Source organism: Stegodyphus dumicola, chromosome 8, assembly GCF_044657685.1.
Source record: "Stegodyphus dumicola isolate Sdum_Otavi_A_Nest chromosome 8, ASM4465768v1".
NCBI lineage: Eukaryota > Metazoa > Arthropoda > Arachnida > Araneae > Eresidae > Stegodyphus > Stegodyphus dumicola.
The window spans coordinates 9,476,158-9,492,726 of record NC_140775.1 but is presented as its reverse complement, the minus strand read 5'-3'; the positions used below and the strand labels follow the sequence as shown (position 1 = coordinate 9,492,726).

Genomic DNA, 16,569 nt, shown 5'->3' with positions numbered 1-16,569 from the left:
AGTTCAAAGTCATGCTGCAGAAAAATACAAAAATAGCGTTAGACAATTTTTAGACACCTTTAAATCAGGATGCAATTTTTTTCTTTTTTCAATATAAAGGTTCTATTGGGCATTTTTGTTCCACCAAAACCCAGTTTTGTCGGCATTGAAAACTTGAACTGCTGTATATCCTTGTTCTGTAATATTCTGAAATTTTTCAGGTAACTTCCTAGCAGCTTCATAATCAGCCGATGCAGATTCTCTTTGAATTCTTATGCTATGAATTGCAAAATGCTTTTTGAAATTTTTGAACCAACCTTTCCTTACCAGAAAATCTGGGTTGACGGAGGGTTCTCATGTTCTTTGAGGTGCTTGAAAATTTTGATTGTTTTTTGTTTAATGATATTACCAACCGACAAAATTCTTTTTTGACAGCTATCATCAATCCAAATGCTGAGTGCCTTTTCCATCTTGTCAATTATTGGTGGCCCCAGGGGCGAACTGCACATTTTGCGGATGTTGAAGATTCTTCAGCAATTGCACTTGTTATTTCTTTTTCATTTTTTTTTTAATTGTCTGAACTGTTTCTTCATTCCAATTAAAACATGTGAGATTAAATTAAACAATGTGAGATATCTTTTCTCCTTTTAGAAGACGGTCCAAGATTTGTATCTGTTCTTCAAAAGAAATTAATATCCTTTTAAACGTTTTTTTTTTTTAAATATTTATTGGACATGTTTCGGGACTGAAACTTAATGTTCTAAAGATGAAAAAGTTATTCTTTAACACACTGGGAGACTGCCAACCAGCAGCGTGAGACACTTCTGTTTTTAATCCATGGAGACGAAAATTTTAATTTTGGAAGCCGAACTTGCAGGTTGTGTATTTTAGAGCACTTATTGTGACCTTATGTTGCTCACCTTCTGCGATAGTGAGGTTTTTTCATTGTTATCTGGAACATTTGTTCATACGGGTCATCTGAGGACATTTGTTCTTACGGCGACCAGATCTTGGAAGACATCTGGCAGAACTTACGAAACAAGGATTCTTATGTATTAAATGACTATATGGGTGCTTTGCACAATATGGAAAAACTTCGTGCGGAATTCGTTGAATTTCTTTGGATTGCTTGGGCAGTTTTCTTACCGTGTTAGAGCGAAACCGTGCTATACGAAAACTGTGTTATGGGAGGGTTCTCGCAATTTATGAATCATGTTATAGTGAAACTGTGTTGTAGGTGGGCTACCTGTATATCGTAATAGGGTTTCCATAGCATTCAACTACTCAGGTTACCATAAATGAAACAACAACTTGGCAATGAATGAAACAACAACTTGGCAATAAATGAAACAATGTAGCGATAATCCAAGGGGCACCCTTAAATCTACTCTAACCCAGATGTTAATTCTCTCAACCAGCTGTAAAAGAACTATGGGGCTATCACAAATGTTAAATCCCCATTGTTTATCCATTTTCAAATAAAGTACCGTATCATGTCCATTAATACTCATTTTTGATGGTAGAATCCCGTAACTTTCAAAATAATCCAATGTCTGCTATTCTGTAGAAGCCAGGTCCTGAATTTTAATATTTTTTTTGTTTTCAAAATGCAAGAAAAAATTTTAGTAATAGCAGTAAATTTATATCCATGTTTGTAAAAACAAAACGTAGCCTATCGAGGATCAGTTGGGGTTACATCAAATAAAAGCTCATATGTTCATGCTTATTCATAACTAGCATTAAGTCATACTGCTTGTCGATAGTTTCAAGATCAGTGGAGTAATATGTAAGTATTAATTAATCTAAACTGAGCATGGATAAATGGATTATCCATTGACTTTAACAAATCTCTGTTATTTCAGGTAACATTATATACATATAATTATAATTCATAGATGCAGTTCATAATACTATAATCAGTGAATCAAGTTTTGCTCTCCACTCCTGCAACTTAATGCAACTGTGGATAACCTAAGCCCTCTGTATTATGTGGGAGGAGTAGGTTTAAGCAGACTGGTCGTTATGGCTTACAAGTGGTGTTTGAATCCACGTGGACACTCAGATTATCGCCCTCCATATTAGGTTGGAGGAGAAAGATCTAGTGTTGCAAATTAGTTCTGCGATAATAACAGTGCATGCCTTTGGCACAAACATTTAAGACAGAGGCACCACGTGGCGAAATTTATCTGTCAGTTTTACATCCACATTATGACCTCTCCGACTGGAAGATTTGTCTGCTATAATGGTCTCACCATCAAGCCACTTTATTTTAAGCCAGTATCTTCTTAACTTTATTTTATTAATAATATCAAAAATATAGAGCAAGATTAAATTTATGTACAATATTTTAATGAGGAGATGTCATGGTGGAGCCATGCATTTACATGCATTATAGATCAATTTTTTTATTTTACATACCTTTAGCATACTCAATGCTCCTCGTCTACTGCAAGTTTAATGATCATTTTAATCCTCTTAACTCCTGCTGGGAATTTTTCTAAATTTTTCCATTGCTAATGATGAAGAGAAGGTAGTCTTCCTTTTCTGGTCTAGTAGAGGACAGCTGCTGACGTAATGTGTTGCATCTGCCAGCGAGCCATTCGTTCTGCTGGTGCATCTCACTTGCCTTTTTTGGAATCTGGTATAATAACAGGAATTTCTGGTGATTAATAAGGGCTTGGTTTTCATAATATTCACACTTAAGTCTGTTTGTTGACATTTTTGGGAAAACCCAAAAAGTCATCTTGCCTGTTTGATCCTCTTCCCAACTGGTTTGCCATTGTCTTCCAAGCCAAGATTTCCTGGTATACCTTGGTCTTTACCGCGTCTTCTGAAAGTGGCACTTCAATGTCTGTGTCTTCTTTTTGGTATTGCAGCTTTGGTTTCTTAGTCGGTTTTCTCATTCCCTATTGTACCTCATGCTTTGATCCAGTTGATCAATACTGCATGGGTATTTCTTAGCATTATAATTAGTTCTTTTAAGGCTTGGATATTTCTTTTGCTTATTTTTGAACTGTTCAAGGTGGAGGGCACTTTGGCTATCTGTGAATGTCTTTATTGGGATATCCTGCCAAGCATATTGTTTAAGCCAGAATGATACTTTCTTTAAGGCTGGAACTTCTGCTTGGTAAACTGTGGCATCATAATAAAGTTGAAGACTTTAACAAACTTGAAGATTCGAAAACTTATGTATATAATTTAAAATCATGGTTAGAGCTGAAACAAAGGTTGGAAACAAAGGAGGTCAAGGTTACGAGGTCTCATTCTTGAACCATGATCCAAAAGCTGTATATATTTTTTGCATTGACAACTTTTTTGTGGCCCATATTAAGAAAACACCTCAAAGCTCTTAGATTGAAACCATTAAGCGACACTTATTGAGAAAGTCATGTAGATTCTCTAAAACCTTTACGTTTTGAAATAGAAAATATTAGCTGTACTTTATTTAGTGTTTATGAAAATATAGAAGTAGATAATTTGATTTGATATGAAGCCAGTGTTTTTTTTTTTTTTTGGTCACAATAAAACAATTTAAGTTTTTATGTTTGATCATCATTTGGGATAATTTTGAGTCATATTAATTCGATAAATAAGGGACTTCATTCAAAAGATTTTGATTTAAACTCAGCTATTGATTTATTAAATAGTTCATTAATGTTTTTTAAAGATTTAGGATTGGATGAATCCTTTGACAGCCTTATCTTAGAAGCTGAAAAATTAGCTAATGAAGGGAGCATAGGAAAACACTTTGAGTTGACTATGCCACATCATTGTGTTTGATGTAAGAAACAAAATTTTTCATATGAATTTTCTAAAAACCTCTTTATCATCGAATTATGTACTTCCTTGTCGTGCTGCTTGATCAATAGTTGCTGTTTTTCCTGCTCGCTTCCTAAGAATGGCATCAATTTTGGGAGTTATTGCTGCTTACCTAAATTTACCAGTGAGATTTGTAACTAAATGAATCAGTTTAATGACTAATGGCAAATATCCCATTCATCCTCCTCCTTTATATTTATTTATTAGTATGTCAATAAAATAGAAAATAACTATTTATTAATGTATATAGTTCATAAATAAAAATAATAACTCAGCTTGTCATTAATTTTTTTCAATTAATTTTAATTTCATTTCAAATTCAAACTGTCCAACAAAAACTGGAATCGGAGTCAACCTGTTTTTAGAGACTCCAGCTCCGACTCCTTTTACCCCAAAATCATCATCGACTACGACTCCACAGCCCTGCTCAAAAGTTGATATTTTCGCCCCATAAATACATAATACTGATACAAAATCACTGATATTTAGTACATAAAACCAAGGTTATGTTGTTAGCAAATATCTAACCTTAAAATATGACGTTGTCGTTGTCTTGCCCATATTACATGGAACTTTGATTGCCAGAGCCTACTCCAAAGAGAGGTTGACATCTATTTTCCACCTTCAATTTTGAGGGAAAACACCCCAGGGGTATTTAGGAGGGGTCTCCCACCCCTCTCCCCTTCCACCAGTTCACAAGAGAGGACTTTCAGCATGCTGCATATTTAGATTGCAGCCATGCCACACAAACACTATACATTTAAAACATCCACGTCTCCTCCAGGATTCAAACCCGGTCCCTTCGGTACCTTAGTAGACTTCCCTAAACACTATACTGTCTGGGCGACACGATGTGACATTTTACTTCAGTTTTAACCATAACTTACTGGTGGCGCCATTTTTTTTTTATCAAAGTGGAGAGTTATTTGTACTTCCAGTAAAAAAAATAGATCTGAAAGAAGTTATGCATGATTTTACAGAAAAAAAAAGTTCGAAAAAGGTTATTTTAATTTAGGTTTTAACTTTGTATATTGTACGGGTATTTTTTATTCTTTGTTATTTTAAAAGTATTGTTTTGTACTAGCTTTAGTTCCAAAGTTTGTCTGTTTTTATATATAAAAAAAATTTAATTAATATTTTATGTGTGTTATTGTCTTAATTTAATTAGATTAGAGTACATTTTTCTGGTTATTATTATTATTTTTTCTAAATCTGTTTGTAGAGTATTTAAAGCTTGTATACTCTTTTGAGGTTTGCCTATGATGGCAAAAATGCTAGAGGTGGCGGTGGCATTATATAAATGACAAATGCTCTTTAGACAAAATATTAAAAGGTTTTTATTGAAAAGACGAGATGTTAAACTTATGATGATGACAAGATGTTAAGCATTAATGGCTTCTTTAACAAGATAAATCAATTTTTATTTTTCTCTAACATTACATTATAACAATTCAATAACAAATGCATAGTTCATGGTTCTTTCTTAGTAGTCATTTTGACATTTTCCTTGCTAACATCTGTTAAGTAGTTTTGCAGTAGACAGAATCATCATTGCATATCAACATGCTATGATTTCTTCTTGAATATTACACCTTGTCTTTCCATTTTCATACAGACAATAGCGTGGAGGTTTTGCTGAGCAAATTCAGAGTAGCATATTTTGTCACTTCCCAACAAAGACTGAACTGTAAATGGTGAACTCTGTATCTGAAGCAAGCATCAGTCAGTGCCTTGTCATGCAGTTGTTAGTATGAGTATTTTATATTGTGCCAGTTGTCTTTTGGCAATCCACAGAATGCCTAGGAAATTTGTCAAATATTAATTGTTTTATACTTCAGCATTAAATTTTTGGCATTCTATTAAGTGCTGCTTATATACATTAATTAATATTAATTATTATTGGACAAGTCAAACAACAAGAATCAGTATAATATTTGTAAATTTTGCAGACCTACTTGTTAACTATAGAATCATCTCCTCAGCTGCCTAAGTGCAAATGAACGAGATAAGATATGATGATAAGAATTACTAGAAAGAAATTAAGGTACTGGTGCCATCTATTGATGAAACAAGAAAACTAAAACAAAATTTCCATAAAGGCTGAAGGTAAAGATGGGTTGGAATTAGGGTCATCAACTAGAACATAAAGATTTTTTTGAATGTGAATTGCACCTAGAAAATCTAATTATAATGACAGGAGCTTTTCAACCAACATTATTAACCAAGCAGTTAAAAAAAGTTCTTATTTCAGCACATCAAAAGGCATACTCTCATTTTTTGAGATTGTAGGAATTCTGTTGTCATTCCTTTATTTCCATCGATTAGCTATAAAACTGCATGTATTTTATAGAAATTTAACTTTCTGATTATTTTTTTTCCTTAGCAATAAAATTCGCAATTTCGTACTTAAGGATCCCATTCAGGATATGAATTCCTGGAGTATTTACAGGATCCCTTGCCAGTGTGGTTTAATTTACATTAATCAAACTAAGGCAGCCTTAAAATATCATGTTAAAGAATATGAGGCATATATTAGGAAAAAGGCTCCAGAAATCTTCTATTGCCAAGCATTGTTGGTCAGGAATTCACACTTTCCATTTTTCTGCAGCCAAAATTATTCAAAAAACATCTTCCATTGGTGAATTAGATTTTCTAGAGGTGTTTCACATTGGGGGGGGGGGAAAGAGCTTTTTCATCTAATTAACAACCCTAATTCCAATCCATCTTTACCTTCAGCTTTTAAGGAAATTATGTTTTAGTTTTTGTTTCATCAATGGGTGGCTCCAGTAGCTTAACTTTTTCCAGCCGTTCTTATCTTATCTCGTTCATTTGCACTTAAGCAGCTGAGAAAGATGATTTTATAGTTAAACCACCAAAACAAGTCCTGCAAAATTTATAACTATTACTCTGATTCTTGTTTTTGACTTCTCAAGTAAATCATTATTTGGTGTGTTATTTTAACCTAAACTAATATTAATTAATATGCATCTTGGTGAGTGTTGCTGAAGACAGAGATTATAGTTTAAGCAAATTAATAAGGTAACTGGATTAAAATCACATAAAATCGTATAAATTTTAGGGTTACCTTAATCCAGAAACTTCTGCAGGAATTAGGTGATACAGTGTTGATGTAAACTCACCAATATATGCATCTACATTTTGTGGGTGGCAGAATAATATGAAGATGTCTTTTATATAAGTTTAAATAATTGACTTTTATATTTCTTTTTAGCCCAAAAGGGCTTTGTACCTGAAGGACTATTGTTTACTTTTTGTGATTTTGTGTTGAAAACTTTAAAAAGCTGTATGACTTTTCAAATCATTGCCACCAAATACTATCGCCCTGTATTATATTTGGTGAAATTAAATAATGAAAAATCTGCATAAATATATGTATGTTTCTCACATTGTGATAAAATAATGGTACCTAGAGCCGTCCAGTTTTGAATGGCGTAATCCTACTGAAGCCCAAATTTGATATTTCGAATTTGTTTTATTATCGATTTCATATTTTGTAAAACTTTAATGAATTTTTGATTAACAGATTCAATTATTTCAAAGCGAGCAATGGCAACGTTGTACGGAAAAAACATTTTATATCCAGCTCGTGAGACTGTGTATCGGAAATTCTAAAGATATGCTCATTTTAAAATTATTTTGCGATATTGCTCTTGAACTGAATTTTATGGTTTCAGTGCAAAAACATGATATTTAATGGAACATGATATTAAAGGTAACACACAAAATGTTAAAAAAAGCACCCCTTTGGACGTAATTTACAATCTGAAACCTTTCAGTTTTATTATTATTATTATTGTAGTAGTGTTTTTAAAAGTAGTATCCTGAATTTTTCTAATGATATGCTTTATATGCTTTTTAAATATTAAAACTAACATTTTTATGCTTTATAGATATGTGTTTCCAATTAATTATCTCGAAGGAGTGCAGTTAGAATTTGTGAGACTAATTGAATTAATGAAATTTGAAAATGAGCGTGATTATCGTAACCTTTTTGCCAGGTATGGAGGACTAGCAGGACAGGTTGGTAAAAATATTTACTTACAAGTAATTCTTTTTATTTTGTGTGTATTCATTTGATTTTTATATAATGTGGTCATTCATATACAGAGCCATTGAAAAAATGCTGTAAGTGTAGAAGTACACGTTTTAAAAATTCAAATGCATTGAAATAAATATTGAAAAATGTCTGAAATTTTCATCTGGTTTTAATAGCATTGCAACATCAAAACATAACAAAATTTTTACTGATAAATTGAGACTTTTTTGCTGGGCCTGTTCAAATAACATATATAATATATGTGTGATATGCATATGCTTTTTCCTTTTACACTGTCAGTAGTACTACAGAAGATACGCTCTGCATGTTTTCAAGAATTTTTTTATAGTTAGAAACTGATGTCTTTTTATCATAGAAAAATCAGAAAATTCTTTTAATTTTTGGTTAATTTCAGCCATTGTAATTTTTAACTGAAATACTTAACGCATCACTCAATAAGTCTGCAAACTAGCTATGCTCCTCTAACTTTAGGATGTCCTTTTTGTAGAGCGATTTGTCTTTGCTCCCAAAATGGGCCTCACTTTCAGCAATCACTTCCCCATTTGAGGCAGATTTCTTTTCCTGGAGCATCTTTCTGATCATTGGGGGGGGCAGGTTTGGGGAGTGTGATGGGTGGGGAAACAATTTGAAGTGTAATTTATTCAATTTAACCATTGTTTTCATCAACTTGTGTGACACAAGGCATTGTCTTCGTGAAACAGCATTTTTTTCTTTTGCATATGATGCCATTTTTTCTTGATCCAGTAGTGCCATGTAACATTCACTTAGTTGATCCAGTAATGCCACGTAATATTTGCTATTGATAGTTTAATAGTTCAATCTTTCTCGAGATAGTCAATGAGCAAAATGCCGCAAAATACCTACTACTATCCAGAAATCTAATGGGTCTTTTCAACAGTATTGCCATATATGTGTCAGACTGGAGACTTGAGTGATGTGTTGTGCCTTTAATAATTTATTTGGTACAACTCTGATATACGCCTTAATTTCAACAAATGTGGTGATATATGTTCTGCGCTGGTTTTTGGCATGATTGCGTGTTCTATGGCAACCCTGTTGACGTTGAACAATCTTTCGCTGGAGCTCGTCTGTGTCTGAGAAGATGGGAGGGAAAGATAAAATGGTAGAAGTTGTTGAATTGAAGTTCGGCAAAAGGAAATATCATTGTGGCTATCCTGTTGAGGGGTAGTGGGTATTTGGAGGTGTGGAAAGAGGGTCTGGGAGATTATTTTTAATGGCTGTGCATGATAGAAGTAGGGATTTGTGATTTTATTTATTTGTGAACCATAGTATGAATTTTCTGGAGTGCATCTGGCTGTCATGTAAATATGATAGTGATTACGTGACGGCATGTTAAAGGCGGTATGAAATTGGTATTTCTGCTGCTCGAAAAAGCATTAATTCATGGTAAGTGCATTTTATTTTATTCTTGTTCTTATTTTGTAGAATGTTATGATCATTGGTTATTTAGTATGAATTTCTGTCGTTGTTGTTTTTGAAACAGAACGCTGTGTACATGGTATTATTTGAAATTTATTGTTATTATGGTATTTTATTAAAGTGAGGTGTGCGTAGATCGTAGATTCGTTCCTTGCCTAAATTGTGCAATTCATAGATGTGTTTTTAAGTTTAAACAGGATGCTGTGTACATGATATTCTTTGAAATTTATTGTTGTTATGTTAATTTATTAAAGCGAGGTGTGCGTAGTTCGTAGATTTGTTCGTTGCCTAAATTGTGCAATTCGTAGATTTTTTTTAAGTTTAAACAGGATGCTGTGTACATGGTATTCTTTGAAATTTATTGTTATGTTAATTTATTAAAGCAAGGTGTGCGTAGTTCGTAGATTCGTTCCTTGCCTACATTGTGCCATTCATAGATTTTTTTTTAAGTTAAAACATGTCACTGTGTACATGGATTCTTGTCAAATATTTTTGGTTAGAACTTGACATTTTTGCTATCTAAATTTTTAGTTTTTGTTTCGGATTTTTAGCTTAAATCATGTGTTCGAAACGTAGTTTTTGCATGTGCGAAAACCGCATTTTTGGAGACATTTTAGGCTTAAAGTTTGAAATATAGACAAAAAATTTAGATAGTAATATGGCAGTGTGAAGTTTCTCGCCAAAAATGTTTGCCGAGAAATTTGCTGACTTGAGGGCGCATATCAGAGTAGTTCCATTTATTTTGCAGTGCTCTTAAATGCTTATTCTTTTACAAGCAAAACATTCTTATTGGTTTTAAAACATCCAAGTTTTATTTTTTAAATCTGTCTATAATGCATTTTTATAGAGAATGAATTTATACTGTTGTTTGATGCAATTTTAGCATTAGCAGTTAATTTGCTTCAGCTGCAAGTTTCTTTGATAAAAATTAAAATTGCTGTTAAAATATTTTGCTGTAAAACATTAATTTATAAATTTCCTGACATTAAATGAAATGCAGAATGCACATGCACATTATTTGTGGATGATTTGATACACAAGTAATGTGCAGCCTCTGTTTTTCGAGTAGCACAAAAGGAATTAGTCTGCAGTTGTCAAATTTGGAAAGTGGGATGGCCAAATCAGATCACTAGAGTGAGAAATTGTATGATTTAGAAATTCGTATAGTATTACAGCCATACCATGTTTGCCTTTTCAATTTTGAGAATCTTCATTGTTCCACTGTAATACACACTGTGAACATCTGTCACTTAGTCTGTTTGAATAAAGGCTTTTTGCAACTGTGGTCTGCAAATGTATGCCAACAATATATGGCATACTAGTTGCTTGATTCCTGTCGTGCATTCTAGGAGGATTGTCTGTTCAAACTGATATATTCTATTTGTGCCCACCTTTTTCTATATCCACTAGTTTCCAAAAATTAAGTGAAAATCACAAAAATAGTCATAACTTGTTTTAAAATAAGCCAGTTCATATAAAATTTGAATATGTTATCAAATAAGAATTGCTGTCACTGAGTAAAAATACATCATCTGCGAGGAGCTTAAAGTTACACATTTGAGAGCAGGCCTGTGAATTTTGCTGTGATGCTAAGATAAGAAATCTGGAATAGCCAATTCATAACAGTGACCTCCAGGCATTATTTGCCTGAAGAACTGCAGTGGAGAGCTATTGAAAGACTAGACACATGTGTCAGACAGAAGTAGCCAAATGTGAATGTGACTGGCTAAGTGTGAATTCACCGTGGTTCGTAGACTTTGGCGACAATTTCTGACCACAGATTTGGCATCCAAGAAGTTTGGCGAAGGATGGCCAACCACTAGGCTGTGCGCTGCTGGTTGATTTTTGTTGTTATGTTCACGAAGAAATAGAACCACAGCGCCAATAACTCAGTTCCTCCCTTACTGCAGCTACCAGAATGTTGGTATTGATGTCAGCGGTCTATAGAAGGCTTCATGAAGGAGGTCTGTATGCGAAGCGACTAACCATTTACGTGCTACTACTTGTGTGATGTCATAGAAGGGAATGTTTGAGTTGGGCACATCAACATGCCCACTTGACGGCTGATCAATGGAGGGCTGTTCTGTTTATGTATGAATCCAGCTTTAGGCTCCAAAGCAATAGCAGGCATTATTTGATTTGATGAGAACCTGGAACCTGTTATCATCCAAAAAGATGCTTGCAGAGGAGACAGTGTTTGTGCTTGAGATCTTATCTCTTTGGGTAAACACATAGACCTTTATGTCTTAACCACGTGGAACTGTGAATGCTCAGGCCTAGTGAATGCTTAGGCTCAGTGAATGCTCAGAGATGAAATTCTTGATGCTTATGTGTGCCCTTATGCTGGAGCAATAGGTGGTTTGCTACAGGATGACAGTGCTAGACCACATACGACTCGCATTGTGGATGATTATCTTCAGCAGCAAACAATTCAGCACATGCAGTGGCTACTCGAACACTGGATCTGAATCCTATCAAGCATGTTTGGGATGCTTTAGGAAGACATATAGCTGCTCTAAGTCCTCCTCTTCAGACCCTTGCCATGCTTGCAACTGCTTTGCAAGAGCAATTGCTTCTAAGGGAGATCATACTCCATATTGAAAGTAATTTTCCGGTACCAAACTTACACATCCGATTTGTTCGTTTTATATGTATGTTAATTTCTATAACACCATTGTCTGGTAATTTCTTTATGTGTTATTTTATACCTTACTATGTGTCGTATATTGTGAATCAGTTTCATTAAAGTCTACTTAAAACTTGTTGAGTAATTGCGATTTTCGTGGTATTTCAATAATTGATGATAACCAGTGTAAGTTGCCAACTTACCCAATTTAGACAGGAGACTTCTGATTTTTGATCGTTCTCCCGCCAACCTGATTTAAAGCATATTTCTCCCAACTTTCTCTTTTTCTTAAAATTTCTCACGATTTTTATGTAGCTTGACTTAAAATGAGTTTCAGCATCTGAAAGCACTTGGTTTTTCTCCAGATTACATATAAAAGTAAACTAAAGTCCTTTCATCAGTGAGAAATAATGCCGCGCTTCTGCTTTGTGAGTAAGAGCACACATACAATTCCAAAATGTCATGTTCCAGTTCTTCAGTCAGCACAGAACAAGATCAAGGTTGTTATCTTGTTGCTGAGCAGTGTTGAGTCATGTGCTTTTGAGAAAAAGTTTAAGAAATTAAATGTTTTGTTTTAGTTATGTCTGTGAAAAAGGTAAACTTTCAAAAATCATACACAGATGACAGCTTTATTTAAAAAATTGTTTCCTGGAAGCGAAATCGCTAATAAATACTCTAGCGCAAGGACCAAAATGCCTGCTTGTTAAAGAAATGGGAATGAAAAATAAATCTTCGGTTATTGATTGCATTAAAACAGTTCTACTCATGGAAGCCAGTAATATCAATTCAAAACTGTATCCAATTGTTGTTTCGGTTGATCTTTACATTATGGTAACTTGGCGATTTTTTGGCGAAAATGTGGCGACCAACTCTCCTACAGCAACCCTCTATTTTTTTTTCCCGCCGCCATTGTGTCTTCACGAAGTAAAGACACGTTTCTTTTCTTTTTATCTACAGAACACTTCTTCCAACAATCTACTAGCCAAATTACACTTATGCTAGAAATTTTATCTAACAAAACTGCTTAATCATGACAAATATTCACTGCAAAATTGGAAAAAAGTGCACAATACCATACTCCTTACGCGTTTTTCAAAATAACACACACACATAAACCATGTACACATCGACTTATTTTTACTTAAAGAAACATCCCAGAATTACACAAAAATGGCATTGCACACACTCTTCACTATATCCATGTACACTGCTTTTTTCTCATAAATTAGAAAAATTTCACGAAAATACATGACAATTTTCTGAATCTTTAAATCCGGTAAAAAGAACATATATGAAATTACCTGATCGCAAAAAAGTATATACCCTTTCCAAATATGAACATTTCCACATATAAAATAAATAAAATATCCAAAATCTTTTACCTCTAAATCATCTATTATATTATAAACGTCACCAACGAATTCATACCGCAAGCATTACAAATACTTAGTGTCAAATATTTAAATTATTTCCATGCACGTTTACTTCAACTAAAACGTATACCAAATTCCTACAAACATAAAATTCACAAAATAACTATCATTTAATTAAAATATCACTAAACCATGTACACGTCGACTTATTTTTACTTAAAAAAAAATCCCAGAATTGCACAAAAATGGCATTGCGCACACTCTTCACCATATCCATGTACACTCCTTTTTTTCTCATAAATTAGAAAAATTTCACGAAAATGCATGACAATTTTCTGAATCTTTAAACCCGTTAAAAAGAACATATATGAAATTACCTAATAACAAAAAAGTATATACCCTTTCCAAATATGAACATTTCTACGTATAAAATAAATAAAATATCCAAAAACTTTTACCTCTAAATTATCTATTATATTATAAATTTCACCAACGAATTCATACCGCAAACATTACAAATACTTAGTGTCAAAGAAATAGAATTAAATTCAAAAACACTACTTAAAATATAAATAAGCACATACATTAAATTAATAAAAGTTAGCTTACAATCCTAATTACTTTAAACTAAATCATTGCTAATAACAATTTTCCCAATAATATCTTTACTTCCACCTTACATTTAGAACAATGCATAAAAATAATATCCTCAAATAATTAAAAATACTAACTTACCTAATCTTCTTCAGAATCTTGATTACGTGTCCGATAAACTTTTCTTATTTCTGTTTCAGGATCTTTAAATTCATACTTATAGTTCACAGCAAGGTACCAGGTAAAATAAATAACTTAATAAAACATCTTTACTTCTATCTCGCAGAACCTTAAAGAAACACTTATTACTACCTCTTTCAATCCCACTAAATACCCATTTCGAATTCACTTTAGTTAGGGCCATGGGATCCAAAAATTAATGAACACTGTTTCACATAACACAAAATGAAGCCAAATACAAAATTTCCAGATTTTTTCCCGATTTCCCCCCTTTTCCTATTAAAGAACCGTAATTCGTCCATTAATATCACATGACATATCCCATGATCTCTCATTTCCCTCACACAAAATAATGCGTAATCGGAACTGAGTACTGCTCACATTATTACCAAAGTGCCAGGTAGTAACCTTTATCGCCTCCAAAATGTTGCCAAACTACCAGTTACCATATTCTAAAGATCAGCCTTAACTTTATATGAAGAGAGAATATTTGTTAAATTCAAATTTAATTCTTTGCAGCAATGGCGCATGAGAATTATTTAAATTTAACTTTACTTTTTATTCTTATGAAACAATATATATATATATTCTGTAACTGTAGGGGAAAAAGCATGAATTTTTCTCAGCTGTTTAAACAGTTCCCATGTGTAAAATAGTATTTCATCTCCCAAAATATTAGTTAATTTTCTCCTAATGTTTAATGTCTTGCCTGTTCGTACAGTGTAATTAATGTCATGGTAATTTTGGATACTTTCTATAGATCTTGCATAATAACTACACATGTAAGTTATATGCACATTCGTAAATCTCTTATGATATGAAAAGTTATTGCAGACTTTCACATAAATATTAATAACTTGATATTCTTGCAACAGGTGACTTACTTCCATAGACCATGATCAGAATTAAATAAACTTATAAGTTTATCATACTAAATTACACGAAAAGCAGCATGACATAAATAAATGCAAAGAAATTAAATGTATTTACTGTACTAATAGATTATTATATTACACGACATTGGTTTTGCCCATGTATAATGGGAATGAAAGCCAGTTTTCCGTAGGAAGGAAAACTGGGTCATCAACATCCTCTACAGAGGCATCTGTTTTCTTAAGCAGATTGCTTTTACCACATTTCAGTGACCTTGATTTAAGTATGCAACTGGATAATATTTTCTTTCTGCATGAAATGTGTTAACTGAGTTTTAGAAATATAAGCTACTTGAAGTTACTGTGATAATACTAATTTTTGGTACCTCCATATTATACCATCAACCATGAAAGTTGTGCCAATTGCTGCTGTGGAATTCTGAGCCAGACATTTGTATACAGCAGTTACAACAAACCGTACATCAGTCTCTCTGCAGAATACATGAAATAGCCCTGCTGTGAAAGTATTGGACCCACTTCGTGAAAAAACATTTGTTCATTACTACTGTTTTACTTGCCGTCAAATTTTACCAAAAGCTCATTTTAGAATGCTATGAATACAAGTTGTCCACAGGTAATTGTTTCAATTTCTTACTGTTTTGTTCGCTATTTCCACATACAGTAGATGTTAATTCTCTCGACCAGCTGTAAAAGAACTGGAGTGCAATCACAAATGTGATTCTACCTAGCTTACCAAGAATTATTTTGGGTTACATTCAAATGAAACCGCAGATGTTGAGAGTGTGGTGTGATATTAATTTTTGTTTTGTCTTTATTAACCGGAAAAATAAATTTTCCATTAATGGTGAAAGGGTAAGAAATATATGATAATAAATATAATATTATAGTCATTTCAAATTACTGCAAGAATGTTTTATTATTATTATTATTCGAATAATAATAACAAAAAGCTATCTATACTATAATTATAGTGAAGTATAGATATTAAATAATGCAAAAGCTTTTAGAATCACCTATTTACTACAATTTAATGAAAAAAGGGTAGCTATAATGTTTTTTTGTTTGTTTGTTTGTTTTAACGTTTTATTGCATATTTTTAATAATGAAAAAACAGTGACATATTTTTGTTAAAAATGGAAAGTAAATTCCTTTATTAACTGCTCACATTATTACCAAAGTCCCAGGTAGTAACCTTTATCGCCTCCAAAATGTCGCCAAACTACCAGTTACCATATTCTAAAGATCAGCCATTGTTTCTTTTCCTAATTCAATGTCTTCAGAAAATGAATGTAGTTTACATTCTGTCTCCACTTTAGAAGCACTTTCGTTAGGCTTTAATGTAGCACAGCTAATTATTAAAACTTTAAAAGAAAATACAATTCCTCTGGATATTGCTTAGCACTTGATACTGATAATGCACCAGTAATGGTAGGTTGGAAGACCTGGTGTTGCAGGCATCTTAAAAAAAGAAAATTCAAATTTTCAGATTATGAGGTACACCTCTTAAATTCATTTGTTGAAAAAGGGGCAGCTTCTTTACCAACAATTGAAACAATTCCAACAGCTGTATAATACTGTATCCAGTTG

General features: G+C 33.0%; 1 protein-coding gene across 3 annotated transcripts in view; it reads left to right on the top strand.

Annotated features, from left to right (window-relative positions):
* Positions 1 to 16,569, top strand: part of LOC118190472 (uncharacterized) — a 103,703-nt gene that overhangs the window by 9,361 nt on the left and 77,773 nt on the right. For all 3 annotated transcript variants that reach the window (XR_015042480.1, XM_085821559.1, XM_085821560.1), the window contains exon 3: positions 7,710 to 7,839. Coding sequence is in view for 2 of the 3 variants with exons in the window: in XM_085821559.1 (XP_085677685.1) it covers positions 7,710 to 7,839 (130 nt within the window). In the remaining variant the exon portion in view is untranslated. The remainder of the gene's footprint in view (positions 1 to 7,709; positions 7,840 to 16,569) is intronic.